Consider the following 24,738-nt stretch of genomic DNA (forward strand, 5'->3'; position numbering starts at 1 on the left):
TAGTGATGTAACACAACAGTAACACTGTCTACCATAGTGATGTAACACAACAGTAACACTGTCTACCATAGTGATGTAACACAACAGTAACACTGTCTACCATAGTGATATAACACAACAGTTACACTGTCTACCATAGTGATATAACACAACAGTTACACTGTCTACCATAGTGATGTAACACAACAGTAACACTGTCTACCATAGTGATGTAACACAACAGTAACTTTGTCTACCATAGGGGCCAGTGTAAGATCACAGGAATACTGTAGTTATCTTTACTTTGATATCTTATCTAAAACACACTTAAGACTCCCATCAGAAATTCATGTTCCTCTCCGTACACACCAGTACACGCATGCAGACACACACACACACACACACACACACGCACACACACACACACACACACACGCACACACACACATGCACACACACACGGCTTACAGTAAAGTGGATCTCCATTAGTATTGAACAGCTCCATGGGAAAGATGGCTAGTCATTGTTTTTAATAGACAGAGAAGAAACATGATACCTGGCTGATATCAGACTGGAGACATTAAACAGGCTCCCTGAGGCTCATCCTGTTTATTAGCTAGTGCAATACTTTTGATAAGGGCGTGGTCAAAAGTAGTGCACTATATAGGGAATAGGGTGCCATTTGGGATGGAGTTTTTATCACAGTCTGGAGAGAGAATTACTGCTTTCAAAACTCAGGATTCCATATTATCACTGAATGGTAGTTCAGTACTACTCAACAGTAGTTTTCCTCTTTTACAACAACTAGTGCAGTGGGGTTTATGTGTTGAGCAGTGCAATGATGTTGTCAGTTGTATGTACAGTAACATTGACTGTGTGTGTAGTGTAACTTGTGTTGGGTTGCGTGGTGTGTGTTATTGTTTCCGATGTGTGTATTGCTGTGTGTTTACTGTGTGTGTTTTCATGCTACCGGGTGCCTTTATCCTCTACTCACCCTGCATGTGTTGTGTTGTGTGTGTTTACTGTGTGTGTTTTCATGCTACCGGGTGCCTTTATCCTCTACTCACCCTGCATGTGTTGTGTACTGTGTGTTTACTGTGTGTGTTTTCATGCTACCGGGTGCCTTTATCCTCTACTCACCCTGCATGTGTTGTGTACTGTGTGTTTACTGTGTGTGTTTTCATGCTACCGGGTGCCTTTATCCTCTACTCACCCTGCATGTGTTGTGTGTGTTTACTGTGTGTGTTTTCATGCTACCGGGTGCCTTTATCCTCTACTCACCCTGCATGTGTTGTGTACTGTGTGTTTACTGTGTGTGTTTTCATGCTACCGGGTGCCTTTATCCTCTACTCACCCTGCATGTGTTGTGTTGTGTGTGTTATGTGTTGTGTGTGTTTACTGTGTGTGTTTTCATGCTACCGGGTGCCTTTATCCTCTACTCACCCTGCATGTGTTGTGTACTGTGTGTTTACTGTGTGTGTTTTCATGCTACCGGGTGCCTTTATCCTCTACTCACCCTGCATGTGTTGTGTACTGTGTGTTTACTGTGTGTGTTTTCATGCTACCGGGTGCCTTTATCCTCTACTCACCCTGCATGTGTTGTGTTGTGTGTGTATGTGTACTGTGTGTTTACTGTGTGTGTTTTCATGCTACCGGGTGCCTTTATCCTCTACTCACCCTGCATGTGTTGTGTGTGTTTACTGTGTGTGTTTTCATGCTACCGGGTGCCTTTATCCTCTACTCACCCTGCATGTGTTGTGTTGTGTGTGTTATGTGTACTGTGTGTTTACTGTGTGTGTTTTCATGCTACCGGGTGCCTTTATCCTCTACTCACCCTGCATGTGTTGTGTACTGTGTGTTTACTGTGTGTGTTTTCATGCTACCGGGTGCCTTTATCCTCTACTCACCCTGCATGTGTTGTGTTGTGTGTGTTATGTGTTGTGTGTGTTTACTGTGTGTGTTTTCATGCTACCGGGTGCCTTTATCCTCTACTCACCCTGCATGTGTTGTGTACTGTGTGTTTACTGTGTGTGTTTTCATGCTACCGGGTGCCTTTATCCTCTACTCACCCTGCATGTGTTGTGTACTGTGTGTTTACTGTGTGTGTTTTCATGCTACCGGGTGCCTTTATCCTCTACTCACCCTGCATGTGTTGTGTTGTGTGTGTACTGTGTGTTTACTGTGTGTGTTTTCATGCTACCAGGTGCCTTTATCCTCTACTCACCCTGCATGTGTTGTGTACTGTGTGTTTACTGTGTGTGTTTTCATGCTACCGGGTGCCTTTATCCTCTACTCACCCTGCATGTGTTGTGTTGTGTGTGTTTACTGTGTGTGTTTTCATGCTACCGGGTGCCTTTATCCTCTACTCACCCTGCATGTGTTGTGTACTGTGTGTTTACTGTGTGTGTTTTCATGCTACCGGGTGCCTTTATCCTCTACTCACCCTGCATGTGTTGTGTGTGTTTACTGTGTGTGTTTTCATGCTACCGGGTGCCTTTATCCTCTACTCACCCTGCATGTGTTGTGTACTGTGTGTTTACTGTGTGTGTTTTCATGCTACCGGGTGCCTTTATCCTCTACTCACCCTGCATGTGTTGTGTACTGTGTGTTTACTGTGTGTGTTTTCATGCTACCGGGTGCCTTTATCCTCTACTCACCCTGCATGTGTTGTGTTGTGTGTGTTTACTGTGTGTGTTTTCATGCTACCGGGTGCCTTTATCCTCTACTCACCCTGCATGTGTTGTGTACTGTGTGTTTACTGTGTGTGTTTTCATGCTACCGGGTGCCTTTATCCTCTACTCACCCTGCATGTGTTGTGTGTGTTTACTGTGTGTGTTTTCATGCTACCGGGTGCCTTTATCCTCTACTCACCCTGCATGTGTTGTGTACTGTGTGTTTACTGTGTGTGTTTTCATGCTACCGGGTGCCTTTATCCTCTACTCACCCTGCATGTGTTGTGTACTGTGTGTTTACTGTGTGTGTTTTCATGCTACCGGGTGCCTTTATCCTCTACTCACCCTGCATGTGTTGTGTTGTGTGTGTTTACTGTGTGTGTTTTCATGCTACCGGGTGCCTTTATCCTCTACTCACCCTGCATGTGTTGTGTACTGTGTGTTTACTGTGTGTGTTTTCATGCTACCGGGTGCCTTTATCCTCTACTCACCCTGCATGTGTTGTGTTGTGTGTGTTATGTGTACTGTGTGTTTACTGTGTGTGTTTTCATGCTACCGGGTGCCTTTATCCTCTACTCACCCTGCATGTGTTGTGTTGTGTGTGTTTACTGTGTGTGTTTTCATGCTACCGGGTGCCTTTATCCTCTACTCACCCTGCATGTGTTGTGTACTGTGTGTTTACTGTGTGTGTTTTCATGCTACCGGGTGCCTTTATCCTCTACTCACCCTGCATGTGTTGTGTTGTGTGTGTTATGTGTACTGTGTGTTTACTGTGTGTGTTTTCATGCTACCGGGTGCCTTTCCCCTCTACTCACCCTGCATGTGTTGTGTTGTGTGTGTTTACTGTGTGTGTTTTCATGCTACCGGGTGCCTTTATCCTCTACTCACCCTGCATGTGTTGTGTACTGTGTGTGTTTACTGTGTGTGTTTTCATGCTACCGGCTGCCTTTATCCTCTACTCACCCTGCATGTGTTGTGTACTGTGTGTTTACTGTGTGTGTTTTCATGCTACCGGGTGCCTTTATCCTCTACTCACCCTGCATGTGTTGTGTACTGTGTGTTTACTGTGTGTGTTTTCATGCTACCGGGTGCCTTTATCCTCTACTCACCCTGCATGTGTTGTGTACTGTGTGTTTACTGTGTGTGTTTTCATGCTACCAGGTGCCTTTATCCTCTACTCACCCTGCATGTGTTGTGTACTGTGTGTTTACTGTGTGTGTTTTCATGCTACCGGGTGCCTTTATCCTCTACTCACCCTGCATGTGTTGTGTACTGTGTGTTTACTGTGTGTGTTTTCATGCTACCGGGTGCCTTTCCCCTCTACTCACCCTGCATGTGTTGTGTTGTGTGTGTTATGTGTACTGTGTGTTTACTGTGTGTGTTTTCATGCTACCGGGTGCCTTTCCCCTCTAACCCCGCTGCCTGTGTCTGTGTTTTCTGACAGGCCCTGGAAAGTGAGTTTGTGTCGTGTCAGCTGCATCAGTGGGTTGACCTTATTTTCGGCTACAAGCAGCGCGGGCCTGAGGCGGTGCGCGCCCTCAATGTCTTTCACCAGCTGACCTACGAGGGTTCCGTCAGCCTGGACAGCATCACTGACCCCGCCCTCAGAGAGGTACACCATAACACGACACGCTACGATACGCACGTCACTGTCACCATGGACACCAAACACCCCCTCACCCCAACCATCCCATCTACCCAGCTCCAGCATAGACAGATACTGTAGCTTCTGTCTATCCACGTTCAGTTCAGTTCATTTATTTGGTATTTCACTGGAATTTGTCTCGTATTAAAGATATTAAACCATAAACATTTACAGACAACATGATATAGATGACAACAACTGCATAAAACACATACAGAGTACACACAGATATGGGTTTACAGTATAGTTGTTGCAAATACATGATCAATACAGTACAAAGTTAAGGGTATTTTGATCTCTTCTATCTCTCATTCACTCCATTTACTATTGACATTATTCTATTTTGCCCCTATACTACTGCAGACCCACACACTCACTCACTCACTCACTCACTCACTCACTCACTCACTCACTCACTCACTACCACTCACTCACTCACTCACTCACTCACTCACTCACTCACTCACTCACTCACTCACTCACATTCACACCCAGGTCAATGAATGTTAGTCTGAAGTGTTGTTTGATATAAATTATCAAGGGGTCATCTTGTGAATAGACATGGGAGTGAATCCTCTCATTTACATTTAATTAATTGACTCGATCTGAGCTGTTCTCTGAGCAGGAGGAAGCTGTGAATAGCTTAATTTCAGAGAAAGAGAGGGGAGGAGGTCTCAGAGGGAGAGGGTGAGGAAGAGAGAGAGAGAGAGAGAGAGAGAAGAGGTGCGAGAGGGAGGTAGAGCGAGAGGGAGAGAAGAGAAAGAGAGAGGGGGGGTGGAGAGTGAGTGATTTGGAGAGAGAGAGTGGAAGAGGGAGAGGAAGGGAGAGAAGAAGATAGAGATAGAGGGAGGTAGAGAGAGATAAGGAGAGGGAAGGGGAGGTTGAGGTAGAGAGAGAGGGAGGTAGAGCGGTCGAGAGGAGGAGGAGGAGGGGAGCTGAGACTACACCAGTAACAGCTGGCATGCAGCAGCAGTGTGGTGTTTCCAGTGTGATCTCCTCTCCCTGTGATATCCACCATCTGCCGTCTGCAAAACAACTCATTTATATCCCGTCACTTCCCGGGCCGCCTTTATCTATCAAGTGACCACTATGCAAATCACTCAGCTGCCTAATTACCAAACAATATGGACAACGGCTTTGGTTTTCATTATTTCCTCTCAGGCTTTTTCAGACAATGGCAATTATTGGAGTCATCTGGCTGTGAGGTTTTGGAAGCTGTCTGTCTGTCTGCCACCCTGCGAGGCGATAGTGTTGGGATGGGAGCTGTCTGTCTGTCTGCCACCCTGCGAGGCGATAGTGTTGGGATGGGAGCTGTCTGTCTGTCTGCCACCCTGCGAGGCGATAGTGTTGGGATGGGAGCTGACTGTCTGTCTGCCACCCTGCGAGGCGATAGTGTTGGGATGGGAGCTGTCTGTCTGTCTGCCACCCTGCGAGGCGATAGTGTTGGGATGGGAGCTGACTGTCTGTCTGCCACCCTGCGAGGCGATAGTGTTGGGATGGGAGCTGACTGTCTGTCTGCCACCCTGCGAGGCGATAGTGTTGGGATGGGAGCTGTCTGTCTGTCTGCCACCCTGCGAGGCGATAGTGTTGGGATGGGAGCTGACTGTCTGTCTGCCACCCTGCGAGGCGATAGTGTTGGGATGGGAGCTGTCTGTCTGTCTGCCACCCTGCGAGGCGATAGTGTTGGGATGGGAGCTGACCGTGTAGCTTCATACTGCCTAATGGTGGTGGCCAGTTGATGCTGTGTCCTTTCTAACATGGGTCTGTGTGTCTGTGTGTTGGAGGGAGGACTTAGCTCAGCTAAATGCAACAGATATGATAAATACTAAAGAAGGTACGCCTGAATACCTTGATGCCTTCGTCAGATCCTCTTATTTTTACTCCATAGCAGGTGAATTCATTACTGTCTGTCATTAACTCAGAAACAGGAAACTAAGGTCAAGTCAGCAAAATAGAGTCTATGAGAGATGATATGTAGCAGAAGGAAGAAAGAGTTCAATGCTTCAGATAAGCACTACAATTAGAGATAAACATCAAATCTGCATCCCAAATGGCACTCTATTCCCTACACAGTGCAGTACTTTTGACCAGAGCCCTATGGGAAAAGGCTGCTTTTTGGCACGCACAACAAGTATCGATTTGCCTGATAATGGTGGAAGTAGTGGGATCCTGTGTATTGGTGGAAATAAGGTGGCAGCCATGTGTGGAGCTGCTCCCAGTCAAAGGATCCCAAAATGTTTTTCTTTTAGCTGACCCAGCCAGCCTGTCAGTTAGTCAGCCAGCCAGTCAGTCAGCCATTCTGAGTGGATGTGCTTATAGGCTCCAAAACATTTTGGGATGTGTTGATTGGCTCCAGAACATTTTAGGATGTGTTGAATAGCTTCAGGCAGATTCTGGTTCATACCTGTCTGGCAGGTCCAACCGCAGCGCTGACATTAACCACTGAAATTATGGCATTAAAATGTCAAGGAATTAGAAAGTCAGATTGAAAGATAATCATTCATCTGACTAGGTGTCAGATTAGACTAGCTGATGGCTGCTGCTGTTACATGCGTTCGGGCTGTCCGGGCCGCCCTGGACGTGGTTGGCTAAGACAGGTGTCCGGGCCGTGGTTGGCTGAGGGCACAGTGACAGGTCTACTGGGCGCGCTGCTGGAACAGGAGTCCTACTGCAGCCTTGATGTCGATCCTGACAGCCTTCTCATATGGAAAACATGACAGCAGCCCCCTGATACAGACCCTGCTGTGTCACTCAGACACAAACAGACAAATTATTCATCAGTGAGGCTGTTCTCCTGCAGACAGCCAATCACACAGCCTCCAGTTAGAAAGCCCATTGCTGCCTATTGAAGGGACAAACAACATGGCTCCCCCATGTGTGTGCTAGCCCAATGAAGGTGTCCTTGTGATGACAGAAGCTTTGAAGCTGCTTTCATTAATGCTTACTGCAGTCACCTAGCCATAGTAGCAGCTCTGGCATGCTAGTGTTTAAATAGTTGACCTCAACTATAAGAAGATCCCTTGATAAGCTATACATAACTTAAAAGACACAGATTCCTGGTGATGGTAGCTGTGGTTGTGACAACATTGTTAGAGACAAGCCGGTGTACTTCTACATACGGTAGTTCACATGTCAACTCAGAGACGGTCATTCCCAGAGACCCTTCAGGCTACTTCTACATACGGTAGTTCACATGTCAACTCAGAGACGGTCATTCCCAGAGACCCTTCAGGCTACTTCTACATACGGTAGTTCACATGTCAACTCAGAGACGGTCATTCCCAGAGACCCTTCAGGCTACTTCTACATACGGTAGTTCACATGTCAACTCAGAGACGGTCATTCCCAGAGACCCTTCAGGCTACTTCTACATACGGTAGTTCACATGTCAACTCAGAGACGGTCATTCCCAGAGACCCTTCAGGCTACTTCTACATACGGTAGTTCACATGTCAACTCAGAGACGGTCATTCCCAGAGACCCTTCAGGCTACTTCTACATACGGTAGTTCACATGTCAACTCAGAGACGGTCATTCCCAGAGACCCTTCAGGCTACTTCTACATACGGTAGTTCACATGTCACCTCAGAGACGGTCATTCCCAGAGACCCTTCAGGCTACTTCTACATACGGTAGTTCACATGTCAACTCAGAGACGGTCATTCCCAGAGACCCTTCAGGCTACTTCTACATACGGTAGTTCACATGTCAACTCAGAGACGGTCATTCCCAGAGACCCTTCAGGCTACTTCTACATACGGTAGTTCACATGTTAACTCAGAGACGGTCATTCCCAGAGACCCTTCAGGCTACTTCTACATACGGTAGTTCACATGTCAACTCAGAGACGGTCATTCCCAGAGACCCTTCAGGCTACTTCTACATACGGTAGTTCACATGTCAACTCAGAGACGGTCATTCCCAGAGACCCTTCAGGCTACTTCTACATACGGTAGTTCACATGTCAACTCAGAGACGGTCATTCCCAGAGACCCTTCAGGCTACTTCTACATACGGTAGTTCACATGTCAACTCAGAGACGGTCATTCCCAGAGACCCTTCAGGCTACTTCTACATACGGTAGTTCACATGTCAACTCAGAGACGGTCATTCCCAGAGACCCTTCAGGCTACTTCTACATACGGTAGTTCACATGTCAACTCAGAGACGGTCATTCCCAGAGACCCTTCAGGCTAACTTCTGTCTGTGGTGGATTGCCTACAGCCAGTCCACACGGGCTCATCTCAAAGTCACCAATGACAATGTTAATTTCATAACGTGTCAACTTCATAACCTCACATCAAGGTTTTAATAGTGTGTGAAAGGATGGAATTCAAAATCATATATTTTGGCTTTGTGTGGGTGCGTGTAGTGCCTTGGTTAATGTTTGTTCTTAAATGTTTCTTATAGATACTTTAGAATTTAATTATGTGATAATTAAGAACTACATACAGTCATCACACTTCCAGAGCAAAAGTCTGATCTCAACTACACAGAAAAACACAATCTATTAGTATGACCCAACCGTGTTGATTTGGTGTGTGGGTGTTAAGGTGTTGATGAACAGGTGTTAGTTACTTCCCACTTCCCAGGTACGATGAGTCAGTACCATACCACGTACTATACCTGTCTGTCTGTCTGTCCCCCCCCCCAGGCCAGGTGATAGCTGCTGATATACCTGTGTGTTCATCCAGGCAGGTTGGTTGTTGCTGGGAGCTATATCAGCAGATAGTTACACAATACGTGTCACTTATCAGCCAAAAGACAGGCAGGGCCTTAAAGCAGGCGGGTCGTAAATGAATGAACTGCCTGTTAAGTCTTCAGGATGGCTGTTTGAGATGCACGTGACTTTGTGACACACTGACCGCCAAGAGTATTAGAGCTATTAGCATGCTGTTGTGATGGTCGGGAGAAAACATGCTCTTCAGATTACCTTCAATCACTCTGCTCTCTCTCTCGCTCTCACTCTCTCTCTCACTCTCTCTCTCCCTGCTCTTTTTCTCTCCCTTTCTCTCTGCGCTTTCTGCTCGCATTCTTTCTTTGCCCGTAGAAATAGAGCACCTTGTACACAGCCAAGGTTCTCCTGGAGAACCAAAAGAAGGAATTCTTCCGTACATTTTTCTGGAATAGAATGAATGGTCAGAAGAAAGGCTGATGTTTTCCACATGGCCCTCTGGTTCTTTCAGATCTCTGGCTCAGATTTCATTATGTGAACAGACTGGTGACCCTCACCCCAGCCCTCACCTAAAATAGCTATAATGGGACTAGGTTATTACTTGACTGACTGCATAGTAAAGAGCCACTGACTGATAATGGTTGCCAAATGTGTTCGCCGCCCAACGACTCACGGGAAACATTCACTGGCATTCCACGATGTTCAACTGACCAGGGGTCCTCACCTATCTGGTGCTATGCATGATGGGAAGTGACCCAGGGATTATGGGTAGACGGTCCTGGCTAAGAATCACCTTCTACCCAGAACACACTGCTTCCACTGTGGCATGTGGTTGCCAATGGAAGCTGTAGATACTGAGTGGTGTGTACTGTCTAGTGCTGTGTGTGATTTGTGTGTGCCTGCATGTGTGTGTTTTTGCTCTCTGCCTTTGTTCCAGGCACAATAACATGGATGTGGGGACTGCTGCAGTCCTAGCATCATGTCAATCCAGGTTAGCGTTAGTGTGGAGGGTCCCGGGATGGGGATGGGAATGGTTAACTGAAGCATGTTAATAGGGAAAGGGTTGTCTCTTCCATACTAACACTTGGATGACTCTGCAGGCGGAGGGGGGAGGAAAGGGGGAGGAAGGGGGAGGGGGAGCACCCAGGCGGATTGGGAGTGCACCCCTCTCCTCCCTCTACGACCACCCTTCTCGGAGGCATGGCTGAGTTGGGATTTGCTTGCATTGTCAAGTAACGCATTGACCCATCACTTTGATGAATATTGATAGTGACAGCAGACCTCTCTCTCTTTCTCTCCTCTTCCTCTCTCTCTCATCTTTCTCCTCTCTGTCTCCCCCTCTCTCTATTATTTCTCTCCTCCCCTCTCCTCCCCCTTTCTCTATCTATCTCTCTACCCTCTCCCTCTCCCCTGCTCTCCCCCTCTCTCTTCCTTTCTCCCCCTCTCTCTCCCCCGCCTTCCTGCTCACTCGCTCTCCCTCTCTCCCTCTCTCTCTCCCTCTCTCTCTCTCCCCGCCTTCCTGCTGTCTCGCCCTCTCTCTCTCTCTCTCTCTCTCTCTCTCTCTCTCTCTCTCTCTCCCCCCTTGCTCTCTCTATCCTCCCTCCCTCTCTCCCTCTCTCTCTCCCCGCCTTCCTGTTCGCTCTCCCTCTCTCACCCCCCCTCTCTCTCCCTCGCCTTCCTGCTCTCTCTCTCTCTCTCTTCCTCCCTTGCTCTCTCTATTCTCCCTCTCTCCTCTCCCTATCTCCCTCCCTTTCCGTCTCTCCTCTCTCCTCAGGCGATGGAGAAGCAGATTCTGATTGTTGGACAGACTCCGTCTCAGTTGCTCATCGAGCCACATCCTCCTCGCAGCTCGGCCATGCACCTGGTGAGACACACGGCATGCTGGAAAAATTCTCTCCACTGCGTCTCTGTCTATCTGTGTGCGTGTGTATCCATGCAAGTGTGTCTGTGTATGTGTGTGTGCGTGTTTGTGCTTTTGTGTGTGTGTGTGTATGTGTTTGAATGTCTTTGTGGTTTGTGTGGGAGTCCCATCTCTCCATGGTGGGAGAGAGAATATTTTGCCAATAGGTTTCTCTATGCTCTCTTCTCTACCATGTCCTCCACTCCTTGTACCCACTCCCCATTTCAACTCCCCAGTCCCCATTGCTTCCAACATATTTCCAATGGCTCCATTGAGTGAGGAGTTGTGTCTATTGTGTAGAGCAGAGGGAAGAGTGCCCCCTACTGACCCAGTTCTACCACAGCTGTCTGACGTGTCTGACGTGTTGTGGGTTTAGTCCTTTTTGCTATCCCCATACAGTCAACTAAACTGAGCGCCACATTTTTGAAGTGCAAAATAGTTGTGCAAAGTACAAAAATGACCTACATTATTTAGCATTAGGAAAATGTCCCGACTTTGCTTGCAAGTGAAGATACATGCAAATGGATGGACAACCCTTGTCCCTGATGTTTCATGTACTATAAACAACAATTCCATCTCATGTTTCTAACCCCTGTCTGTCTCTGTATTTGTGTATGTGTGTCTGCCTATATGTCTGTATGTATGTCTGTCTGTCTGACTGACCATCAGACTGTCGGGGGGGTCCTCTTCCCCCTTCTCTTCCCCTCCTCCCTCCCCTCTTCCTCCTCCCTCCTGTCCTCCTCCCCCCTACCCTCTTCCCTCTTCCACTTCCTCTTCCTCTTCCTCATCCCCCTCCTCTCCTGCTTTTCTGTGTCTGAAACCTGTTTAACCTCCACACTAATTACCTCTCTTCATTCTGTCCCCTTCTCTTTCCTCCTCCTCCTCCATCCCTCCATCCTCCATCCTCCATCCTCCCTCTCTTCTACTCAATAGTGTTTCCTTCCCCAGAGTCCTCTGATGTTCAAGGACCAGATGCAGCAGGATGTGATCATGGTGTTGAAGTTCCCCTCCAACTCCCCGGTGACACACGTAGCAGCCAACACCCTGCCACACCTCTCTGTCCCTGCCGCTGTCACCGTCACCTGCAGCCGACTGTTCGCTGTCAACCGCTGGCACAACACTGTCGGTGAGGGTACTACACACACACAGAGGCCAGAAAGCACAGACCAGAACACACATACCCTACCGTTCAAAGGTTTGGGGGTCACTTAGAAATGTCCTTGTTCTTGAAAGAGAAGCACATTTTTTCATCCATTAAAATAACATCAAATTGATCAGAAATGCAGTGTAGACATTGTTAATGTTGTAAATGACCTGTAATCGAACCCACAAGTGCTGATGCCCCAGATACTCAACTAGTCGAAAGAAGGCCAGTTTTATTGCTTCTTTAATTAGAACAACTGTTTTCAGCTGTGCTAACATAATTGCAAAAGGGTTTTCTAATGATCAATGAGCCTTTTAAAATGATAAACGTGGATTAGCTAACACATCGTGCCATTGGAACACAGGAGTGATGGTTGCTGATATTGGGCCTCTGTACCGTTTCCAGCTACAATAGTCATTTACAACATTAACAATGTCTACACTGTATTTCTGATCTATTTGATGTTATTTTAATGGACAAAAAAATGTGCTTTTCTTTCAAAAACAAGGACATTTCTAAGTGACCCCAAACTATGAACGGTAGTGTACATGCACACACACACACACACACACACACACACACACACACACACACACACACACACACACACACACACACACACGCTCTTGTAAAACTAATTGCGTGTTCCACCACATGTGCTACCTACCACAGCAGTGGCCCTGTAAAACCCCTCCTTACCAACCTGGGTCTGTAGCAGCCTGGGTCTGTAACAGCCTGGGTCTGTAGCAGCCTGGGTCTGTAGCAGCCTGGGTCTGTAACCGCCTGGGTCTGTAGCAGCCTGGGTCTGTAACCGCCTGGGTCTGTAGCAGCCTGGGTCTGTAACAGCCTGGGTCTGTAGCAGCCTGGGTCTGTAACAGCCTGGGTCTGTAGCAGCCTGGGTCTGTAGCAGCCTGGGTCTGTAACAGACTGGGTCTGTAACAGCCTGGGTCTGGACAAACCATTTTAGGAGCCATAAGAGATAATTGTGTTACATAAACTTTGCACAGTGACAAGTCACGCCCCTGAGTGAGGTCAGAGAGCGTGTCAGCCTGATGGAACCGTCCTTTCGAACAAACTGGGTTAAGGATTAACATGTCAGACCAGAAAAACGTTGAGATGCAGCTGCACATTTAAAGTGGTCTGAACTTTGAATATCAACACGAGGTAGAGATGATAAACTCACCTCTCGGACAATCACTGGTACGGCTGATTAGCTTCGAAAGCAAATTTAAGTGGGACCATTCTACTAACGTTTCTCTGCTCAAACCATCATATTACGTTACTCTCACCACCCCACTGGGAACCATCGACCCGGCTGGCTAGCCTATCTTCATAGAAGCATCTTCAGGAGTGAATGGAAGAAAAATCTATTGTAGTTCTGTTCAGGACTACACGGCAAGTAATCAGATACCGGAAACTACAGAGAAGAACAACAGTAGAAGACTTGTTGGAACCATTTTGGAACAATCAGAGCCTTACAAGCTTGCCATGTAAAGGCCCAACCCCCTTTCAAAGGCACTGTCCACCGAGAGAGATCCGGCATTTCATGTAAATACATTCATGATTTCTTGCTCAAAGAGGGTGGCGGTTCATGTGCAAAGTATATGATTACTGTAAGTGAGAGTAGTTTCTAAATGTACCAAGGTTAAGTGTCTCTGCCCATCTTTGCCCCCCATCCCTCCATCTCTTTTATAACAAGCAGCCATATTGTTGTCATTCCGCCAGGGACCTGTTTTTAGTGTATGAAGTGTATGTTTATCCTGTGTTACCATTTAATTAGCTAGTAAATAATTAATTAAATCAACTTGTGTTGTACTGAATAAGTAAGGCTCTGTTTTTTGCAGATGCAAGGAGGTTACGACATAATAATGATATGATACAAGGTTATGATGAATAAGTTGACTGTTTATAGACGTGATAGGTAAAGACCTTTAGAGTTTAATTTGGGAGATGGTAACTCTTTAAAGAACCGCTCTCATGGTGCCCCAGATCCTAGTGAGTTAATTGTTACACGATTCATTGAATAGGGTAACAATTAAACATATTTAGGTAATTAGATAAGTCAAGCCACGACAATATCTACCCACCCTGCTACACCCCTTGGTCAGGTAAAGAGCGACTGAGTGCTTCCACATGTTGGTCCTCAGGCATGGGTGAACAACATTACCCTCCAACGCTCCAAAGAAAAAAACACACACACACGCACGCAGGTGCAACACACACACACACACACACACACACACACACACACACACACATGCACACTTCTCAGGGACCAAACTCACCTCAGGATCAAGGGTCACCTGAAAGCTTACTGGGAAATTAGGCTGCAACTGCACCAGATTCTCTTCACACTTCCACATCTGTCACCGGAGCGCGCACACACACACACACACACACACACACACAGAGTTAAGGACCAGAGTGGAGCCTTACATTCTGCCGTTAAGGACCACAGCTGCAACTCCAATGTTCTTCTGTTGGAGAGAAGAAAAGGGTTCTGGGTTCCAACAATAATGAGCAGAATAATAAGGGCTTCATATTCCCAGCATACTGCTGTGTTTCTGCCCTCCAGGGGATCATAGCTCTACTCAGCCTGACAGTCAGGAACTGAAATCAATAAGCTTCATGGAAACCTTCATGAACCAACCTCTAACCATGGAGCAGGTGTTCAGGGTGTGTGTATGTGTGTGCGTGCATACTTGTGTGTGTACCTGCTTGTGTGACATACATGTGAAATGTGTGTGTGTGTTTCCAGGTTTGAGAGGAGCGCCAGGTTACTCCCTGGAACAGGCCCACCACCTGCCCATAGAGATGGACCCTCTGATTGGTGAGTGTAACCCTCAGGCCAGGCCAGACCATTGTACTGAATACTGACTAAGTCATCCCTCTGATTGGTGAGTGTAACCCTGAGGCCAGGCTAGACCATTGTACTGAATACTGACTAAGTCATCCCTCTGATTGGTGAGTGTAACCCTGAGGCCAGGCCAGACCATTGTACTGAATACTGACTAAGTCATCCCTCTGATTGGTGAGTGTAACCCTGAGGCCAGGCTAGACCATTGTACTGAATACTAACTAAGTTATCCCTCTGATTGGTGAGTGTAACCCTGAGGCCAGGCTAGACCATTGTACTGAATACTGACTAAGTCATCCCTCTGATTGGTGAGTGTAACCCTGAGGCCAGGCTAGACCATTGTACTGAATACTGACTAAGTCATCCCTCTGATTGGTGAGTGTAACCCTGAGGCCAGGCTAGACCATTGTACTGAATACTGACTAAGTCATCCCTCTGATTGGTGAGTGTAACCCTGAGGCCAGGCTAGACCATTGTACTGAATACTGACTAAGTCATCCCTCTGATTGGTGAGTGTAACCCTGAGGCCAGATCAGACCATTGTACTGAATACTAACTAAGTTATCCCTCTGATTGGTGAGTGTAACCCTGAGGCCAGGCTAGACCATTGTACTGAATACTAACTAAGTTATCCCTCTGTGTGGGTGTGTAGCCAACAACTCTGGGAGTAACAAGCGTCAGATCACAGACCTGGTGGATCAGAGCATCCAGATCAACACACACTGCTTCGTGGTTACCGCCGACAACCGCTACATCCTGGTCTGTGGCTTCTGGGACAAGAGTTTCAGAGTCTACTCCACCGAGACAGGTAATACTAACTACCATGGTACTACTCGCTACTATAGTACCACCATAATACTACTACTATACTACTGTCGTACTATACTACCACTATATTACACTGTACTACTTCCACACAGCCTAGACACAAAGGTTTAAATCATAATACTGTCTCTGTGCGGGTAAGCTGACCCAGATAATAGTACAGACCGTATAATACTACTACCTTATTACTACTGTACGTCTACAATACTTTATATTGCTCTCTCTGTCCTGCAGGTAAGCTGACCCAGATAGTGTTTGGACACTGGGACGTGGTGACGTGTCTGGCCAGGTCAGAGAGCTACATCGGGGGAGACTGCTACATCGTGTCAGGGTCCAGAGACGCTACTCTGCTACTGTGGTACTGGAGCGGACGACACCACATCATAGGAGACAACCCCAACAACAGTAAGTCTGAACACACACTCACATGCACACACACACAAACAGACAGAGACAGAGACAGACATACACAAACACACACACACAGACACACACACAGTGTAGCAGTCCTGTCTATGAGCTGAAGCCAGTAGTTGCCCTCTGTTCAAGGGTAGAGAGAGGAAGCTCTTCATATCAGCTCAAATGAATTACAGCACTTCGTCGTGGAGCTGTAGTTCATCAAGGTAGATTATTATATTAATAGAAGAATTCTTTGATCAGCAGTGAAAATTCTGGTTTCCACTTGTTATGGAATGATGGACAGAGACAAGGAGCGGGGCTGATTCCAGAATGAATCAGTTGGACTGCCATTTCATTTCTATAGGCGGGCCCGTTTTTTTTCTTCAAATGTTGTTAATGGTTTAATAGTTTTCGGCTGTGCTAACATAATTGCAAAAGTGTTTTCATTTAGCCTTGTAAAATGATAAACTTGGACTAGCTAACACAATGTGCCATCGGAACACAGGAGTGATGGTTGCTGATAATGGGCCTCTTGTACGACTATGTAGATATTCCATAAAAAATCAGCCGCTTCCAGCTGCAATAGTCATTTACCACATTAACAACTTCTATCTACACTGTATTTCTGATCTATTTGATGTTATTTTAATGGACAAAAAAATGTGCTTTTCTTTAAAAAAAACATGGACATTTCTAAGTGACCCCAAACTTTTGAACAGTGTGTATGTAATGTTGAATTAATAAAAATCCACAATCAAAGGGCAAACAATTCACACAATGAAACAATGACTGTGCAAGATTTGGCAAGAGACAGCAGAGAACATTCTGTAGAGTTTAGTGCATGCCCCTCCTTCTTGTACTCAAGACACCTTCTCTAAACACATTTAAGATGCTATTCACTGACAGATGCAACTCAATGTTCAGCCTGGCCTATAGCCGCGCACACTGCACCAATTCTGGCTTCGCAAATAAGCATAGGCTATTTAAAAAGAAGGAGCCAATGATGCTCTGTGGCTAAGTCAAGCTCTCTGGTAAGGACTTTTAAATGATTTTTATTTAGACAGGAGTAATTATATCATTTTTACGTTAGGGGAAGCCAGCCTCCGAACAGTGCACTGTGCACCCTGCCAACTTTCCTTTCTAATGTTCAAGTGGCTGAAACCAGAGATCTGTATATAATGCCTTTCAACAAGTTTAGGTCTGCATATTGTGCCCATAGAAACGCATTGGGCTTATTTCTCGCTGCAGAAACTAGCGGACGAAACAGCGCCACTCGGTCTTACTATATGTAGCCCATGTATCTGATGCTGTCTGGCCAGAAAAAGTATGACATACCATAGTCCTTTTGTCCAGACAGCGTCAGATACATGGTCTACACATACAGAGACAGAGGGGTGCTGTTTTGCTCACTCAGGTGCTTTATCTGAGATTAATGCATCTTTCTGTCGGTGCGCATCTCAGTCAAATAAATGATCATTATTTCAATATTTTATTTGATTGGGGAAGGGCGGGCCAGGCCCCCTGGGGCCCGCACATAACACTGGTGTGTGTCACTTGCGTTCCAGTAAATACTCCAGATGTCTTGCTATTCAGCTCCAGAGTGTGATTTGATTTCTGCTGCTCTTCTCACTTAGTTCCTCATACTCACTAATTATCTGTGTTCAAAACAACTGGCCTATGAGTGTGTGTGTGTGTGTGTGTGTGTGTGTGTGTGTGTGTGTGTGTGTGTGTGTGTGTGTGTGTGTGTGTGTGTGTGTGTGTGTGTGTGTGTGTGTGTGTGTGTGTGTGCATATATATAATGTATGTGTGTGCTGTGCATGAACTGGTGTCACATGAGGCTGTGGTTGAGGTGAGTGTTTTTCTCATTATCTTTACTGAAGATAATTAAGAATTTCAGCTTGGTTTGTTCCAATTAATAGAGGGTGCTGCAGCCCTATACTGCAGGAGAAAACACTCCCATGGTACACCACACACACACACACACACACACACACACACACACACACACAATGCTTACTGTACTGTGCACCTTCCCTAACAAAGGAAGGTTTCTTCTATGGAGAGAACTTCAACTAATCATATTCCATATCAATCAAACCAGGATGTTTGATATCAGTTCTTCACTATAGATGAAACACATAGTGGTCTTTAGTAGCTACCTACAGTACCAGTCAAAAGTTTGGGCACAACTAGGGTTTTTCTTTATTTTTACTTTTTTCTAAATTGTAAAATAATAGTGTAGACATCAAAACTATGAAATAACACATATGGAGTCATGTAGTAACCAAAAAAGTGTTAAACAAATTAAAATATATTTTAGATTTTAGATTCTTCAAAGTAGCCACCATTTGCCTTGATGACAGCTTTGCACACTCTTAGTATTCTCTCAACCAGCTTCACCTGTAATGCTTTTCCAACAGTCTTGAAGGAGTTCCTACATATCATTTTCACTTGTTGGCTGCTTTTCCTTCACTCTGCTGTCCAAGTCATCCCGAACCATCTCAATTGGGTTGAGGTCAGGTGATTGTGGAGGAAAAGTCATCTGATGCAGCACTCCATCACTCTCCTTCTTGGTCAAATAACCCTTACACCGCCTAGAGGTGTGATTTGGGTCATTGTCCTGTTGAAAAACAAATGATAGTTCCACTAAGTGCAAACCAGATGGGATGGCGTATCACTGCAGAATGCTGTTTTAGCCATGCTGGTTAAGTGTGCCTTGAATTCTAAATAAATCACAGACAGTGTCACCAGCAAAGCACCATCTCACCTCCTCCTCCATGCTTCATGGTGGGAACCACACATGCGGAGATCATCCATTCACCTACTCTGCATCTCACAAAGACACAGCGGTTGGAACCAAAAATCTCCAATTTGGACTCATTACACCATAAGACAGATTTCCACCAGTCTAATGTCCATTGCTCATGTTTCTTGGCCCAAGCAAGTCTCTTCTTATTTTTGGTGTCCTTTAGTAGTGGTTTCTTTGCAGCAATTCGACCATGAGGGCCTGACTCAGTCTCCTCTGAACAGTTGATGTTGAGATGTGTCTGTTACTTGAACTCCGTGAAGCATTTATTTGGGCTGCAATTTCTGAGGCTGGTAATTCTAATGAACTTATCCTCTGCTGCAGCAGAGTTAACTCTGTGTCTTCCTTTCCTGTGGCGGTCCTCATGAGAGCCAGTTTCATCATAGCGCAAGATGGTTTTTGCGACTGCACTTGAAGAAACGTTCAAAGTTCTTGATATTTTGGCTGACCTTCATGTCTTAACATAGGGATGGACTGTCGTTTCTCTTTGCTTTTTGAGCTGTTCATGCCATAATATGGACTTGGTCTTTTACCAAACAGGGCTTTCTTCTGTATACCACCCGTACCTTGTCACAACACAAGTGATTGGCTCAAACGCATTAAGAAGGAAAGAAATTCCACAAATGAACTTTTAACAAGGCACACATGTTTAAGTGAAATGCATTCCAGGTGACCACCTCATGAAGCTGGTTCTGAGAATGCCAAGAGTGTGCAAAGCTGTCATCAAGGCAAAAGGTGGCTACCTTGAAGAATCTCAAATATAAAATACATTTTGATTTGGTTACTACATGATTCCATATGTGTTATTTCATAGTTTTAATGTTTTCACTATTATTCTACAATGTAGAAAATAGTTTTAAAAAATTAAGAAATGAGTATGAACGAGTATGAACGAGTATGCGTGTCCAAACTTTTGACTGGTACTGTATTTGAGCTATTTAGTTGTATTATTAATAAAGCAGTTAATCATAATTTCCGATACAATTTTAAGATGAACAATAATACTTTTTGTCAGACTTCAGTTCACAGCAATCTAGGTCGGAGAGTATTATATGATTCATGTATGACAGAGTTGAAGATGTTGTAACCATTGGCAGGAAGAGGACAGTGCCCTCTAATGTACACCAGCCTGCATGTGTCCTTAAACACCTCAGGCATCAAAGGTCCGTGCCCAGTCAGCCCACAGAAAAGACTAAAGCTTGCCTGCGCCAGTTTTCCCACAAAGGTGTTTTATCAACATTTATCAATGTTGAACTTGATGGGAAACTTTGCTTATCTCCATGCAAATCTCAGATCTTGAGTATTTACCACGTCTAGGGGTTGATCAACTGTATTGCAAGCAAATATTGTTCTTTTGAGGGAAATGGAGGCGTTTGATACACAGGAATGATAATAATGGTAGGCTAATAAAAACATTAAAACATATGCCTAATGATGAAACAGATGCATTTTCCATTGGTAAGGAGATCTCATGTAGACTTTTATTCCCGCTACAAAACACATATTAGGCTACCATTTATCCGTTGCTCAGAATTTAGTGAGAAATGTACGCATTCTTGATAAATGAGGCCCCTGGTCATTAAAATTACTTCCAGCTCAATCCCCCACCTGCTTCTCAGGCCCAGCCCGACCCAGACCACTGCAATGTGAGGTGGGGTGGGGAGGTTGTGTTGGCTGGCTTGGGGGGGCTCAGTGTAGGCTGATTGAATCTTTTGTAGGGCAGGTGAGCTGGATGAGTCTGTGGTCTCTCTGGAGGCCTCACACTGTCCTGGAACTGACAGGTCTGTTCTGGTCCTACCCTCTAAGGGACTGGAGAAGAGAGAGGGGTGAAAGGGAGGAGAGGGGAGAAGAAAGAGGGATGAGAGGAGAGAGGAAGGAAAGGACATATGGGGTGAGAGGAGAGAGGGGTGGAAGGGAGTAGAAGGGAGGAGAGGAGAGAGGGACAAGAAGGGGAGAGACTCCAGGTGTCCAGGACCTCCCTTCACTAGCCTCTCCCCCAGCCGTCATCAATCATGGGACAGTGTGAGGGGAGGGTGGTTGGGGAAGGGATGATCTGCCGTCACAACATTTATATGACAATTGACAAGAACCTCGCTAGAAGCAGCTGGGTGGGTGTCACTCTCACAATGTCTGTGGTCAGTTATTTATCAACATAACAACACATTTGAGTCCCAATGAATGCTCTTATTTCAGAAAGTTACATTCTTCTCAATCGCTCCTAATAAGTGCATCCCCCAGTGAAGTGCGCTCTGTTGCAACGATCCCAAGCCATGGTATGTTGTCCTTAATAAAACCCAACTGTTGTGTTCCAGGTGACTACCCGGCACCGCGAGCTGTGCTGACCGGCCATGACCATGAGGTGGTGTGTGTCTCTGTGTGTGCCGAGCTGGGACTGGTCATCAGTGGAGCCAAAGGTCAGCAGAGACAGCCTGAGTCCCAAATGGCACTCTATTCCCTGTGTAGTGCACTTCTTTTGACCAGGTCCCATATGGCTCTGTTCCAAAGTAGTGCACTATCTCCTTCATCTAATAATAATGATTAATCTTGTTTATAAAGTGCTTTTCTCGCACCCAAAGCACTATAGAAAGAAGTACTATAAAATTGAAGTCACAGTATTTAAAAAAAAACAAACATACACTATATAAAAACAAGTATGTGGACACCCCTTCAGATTAGTGGATTTGGCTGTCAGCCACATACGTTGCTGACATGTGTATAAAATCGACCACACAGCCATGCAATCTCCATAGAAAACACTGGCAGTAGAATGGTATTACTGAAGGACTTTTAACGCGGCACAGTCATAGGATGCCACCTTTTCAACAAGTCAGTACGTCAAATTTCTGCCCTGCTAGAGCCACCCCGGTCAACTGTAAGTGCTGTTATTGTGAAGTGGAAACGTGTAGGAGCAACAACGGCTCTGCCGCAAAGTGGTAGGCCACACAAGCTCACAGAACGGGACCGCCGAGTGCTTAAGCGCGTAATGTGTAAAAAATTGTCTGTCCTCGGTTGCAACAATCACTACTGAGTTCCTAACTGTTACTGGAAACAATGTCAGCACAATAACTTTTTGTTCAGAGCTTCATGAAATGGGTTTCCATGGCCGAGCAGCCGTACACAAGCCTAAGAACACCATGTGCAATGCCAAGTGTCGGCTGAAGTGGTGTGAAACTCACCCATTGGACTCTGGAGCAGTGGAAATGCGTTCTCTGGAGTTGGTCCCCCCTTTTCCAAATGAAGTTGGTCTCCCCATCTGGAAAAGGGGGGACCAACTCCATGTTAATGCTCATCATTTTGGAATGAGATGTTCGACGGGCAGGTGTCCACATACTTTTGGGTAGCGGCATCAGCCAAACCCAGATTCGTCCGTCGGTCTGCCACATGGCGAAGCTTCACTCCAGAGAACGCGTTTCCACTGCTCCAGAGTCTAATGGCGGAGAGCTTTACACCACTCCATTCTAAGCTTGGCATTGCGCATGGTGATCTTAGGCTTGTAGTTGGCTGCTCGGCTATGGAAACCCATGTCTTGAAGCTCTCAACAAACATTTATTGTACTGACATTGCTTCCAGTGGCAGTTTGGAACTCAGTAGAGAGTGTTGCAACTGAGGACAGATGATTTTTACGTGCTGCACGCTTCAGAACTTGGCGGTCCCTTTCTGTGAGCTTGTGTGGCCTACCACTTTGCGGCAGAGCCGTTGTTGCTCCTAGACGTTTCCACCTCACAATAGCAGCACTTACAGTTGACCGGGGCAGCTCTAGCAGGGCAGAAATTTGATAAGCTGACAGGTTGGAAAGGTGGCATCCTTTGATGGTGCCACGTTGAAAGTCACTGAGTTCTTAAGTAAGGCCATTCGTCTGCCAATATTTGTCTATGGAGATTGCATGGCTGTGTGCTCGATTTTATACACCTGTCAGCAACGTGTGTGGCTGAAATAGCCCAATCCACTAATTTGAAAGGGTGTCCACATACTTTTGTTTATATGGTGTATTTGAGTTGGCTGATAGGATTGTAATGTCACATGCCACAGTACATAGTTGAGTTATCTCAGTTAGGAGTGGAATGTTGAGTATCTCAGTTAGGAGTGGAATGTTGAGTAACATTCTTGAAACAGTGTGTGTGCATACGTCCGTGCGTGTTCGTGTGTAACTCTATCTTGCTCTCCCTCCAGAGGGTCCATGTCTGGTCCACACTATAACAGGGGACCTGCTGCGGGCCCTGGAGGGCCCAGATAACTGCCTGTGTCCCCGCCTCATATCCGTGTCCAGCGAGGGCCACTGTATTATCTGCTACGAGAGAGGACGTTTCTGTAACTTCAGCATCAATGGAAAACTACTGGCTCAGATGGAGGTCAACGACTCAACACGGGTAAGACCACAGACACAATATGTGCCTAGTAAAAGTCTACACGCCTTACACAGTCTTCACATTTTCACAATTCCAAATTCCAAACTACAACATTTTCAGACAAGATAGAACTGCCAAAGGGGGCGGTGTTGCAATCTACTGCAAAGATAGCCTGCAGAGTTCTGTCCTACTATCCAGGTCTGTGCCCAAACAATTTGAACTTCTACTTTTAAAAATCCACCTCTCTAAAAACAAGTCTCTCACCGTTGCCGCCTGCTATAGACCACCCTCTGCCCCCAGCTGTGCTCTGGACACCATATGTGAACTGATTGCCCCCCATCTATCTTCAGAGCTCGTGCTGCTAGGCGACCTAAACTGGAACATGCTTAACACCCCAGCCATCCTACAATCTAAACTTGATGCCCTCAATCTCACACAAATTATCAATGAACCTACCAGGTACCCCCCCAAAGCCTTAAACACGGGCACCCTCATAGATATCATCCTAACCAACTTCCCCTCTAAATACACCTCTGCTGTCTTCAACCAAGATCTCAGCGATCACTGCCTCATTGCCTGCATCCGTAATGGGTCAGCGGTCAAACGACCTCCACTCATCACTGTAAAACGCTCCCTGAAACACTTCAGCGAGCAGGCCTTTCTAATCGACCTGGCCGGGGTGTCCTGGAAGGATATTGATCTCATCCCGTCAGTAGAGGATGCCTGGATATTTTTTAAAATGCCTTCCTAACAATCTTAAATAAACATGCCCCATTCAAGAAAATTAGAACCAGGAACAGATATAGCCCTTGGTTCTCCCCAGACCTGACTGCCCTTAACCAACACAAAAACATCCTATGGCGTTCTGCATTAGCATCGAACAGCCCCGTGATATGCAGCTGTTCAGGGAAGCTAGAAACCGTTATACACAGGCAGTTAGAAAAGCCAAGGCTAGCTTTTTCAAGCAGAAATTTGCTTCCTGCAACACTAACTCAAAAAGTTCTGGGACACTGTAAAGTCCATGGAGAATAAGAACACCTCCTCCCAGCTGCCCACTGCACTGAAGATAGGAAACACTGTCACCACTGATAAATCCACCATAATTGAGAATTTCAATAAGCATTTTTCTACGGCTGGCCATGCTTTCCACCTGGCAACTCCTACCCCGGTCAACAGCACTGCACCCCCAACAGCAACTCGCCCAAGCCTTCCCCATTTCTCCTTCTCCCAAATCCATTCAGCTGAAGTTCTGAAAGAGCTGAAAAATCTGGACCCCTACAAATCAGCCGGGCTAGACAATCTGGACCCTTTCTTTCTAAAATTATCTGCCGAAATTGTTGCCACCCCTATTACTAGCCTGTTCAACCTCTCTTTCGTGTCATCTGAGATTCCCAAAGATTGGAAAGCAGCTGCGGTCATCCCCTCTTCAAAGGGGGGACACTCTTGACCCAAACTGTTACAGACCTATATCTATCCTACCATGCCTTTCT

At 46.0% G+C, this 24,738-nt stretch overlaps 1 protein-coding gene across 1 annotated transcript in view; it reads left to right on the forward strand.

Moving 5' to 3' along the window:
- Nucleotides 1–24,738, forward strand: part of LOC115118987 (neurobeachin-like) — a 304,621-nt gene that overhangs the window by 273,883 nt on the left and 6,000 nt on the right. Inside the window, exons 47-54 of the mRNA XM_065024068.1 lie at nt 4,096–4,263; nt 10,746–10,835; nt 11,820–11,997; nt 14,774–14,845; nt 15,525–15,680; nt 15,932–16,102; nt 21,215–21,316; nt 23,073–23,269. Coding sequence (XP_064880140.1) covers nt 4,096–4,263; nt 10,746–10,835; nt 11,820–11,997; nt 14,774–14,845; nt 15,525–15,680; nt 15,932–16,102; nt 21,215–21,316; nt 23,073–23,269 — 1,134 coding nt within the window. The remainder of the gene's footprint in view (nt 1–4,095; nt 4,264–10,745; nt 10,836–11,819; nt 11,998–14,773; nt 14,846–15,524; nt 15,681–15,931; nt 16,103–21,214; nt 21,317–23,072; nt 23,270–24,738) is intronic.

Source organism: Oncorhynchus nerka, linkage group LG11, assembly GCF_034236695.1.
Source record: "Oncorhynchus nerka isolate Pitt River linkage group LG11, Oner_Uvic_2.0, whole genome shotgun sequence".
NCBI classification, from domain to species: Eukaryota; Metazoa; Chordata; class Actinopteri; order Salmoniformes; family Salmonidae; genus Oncorhynchus; species Oncorhynchus nerka.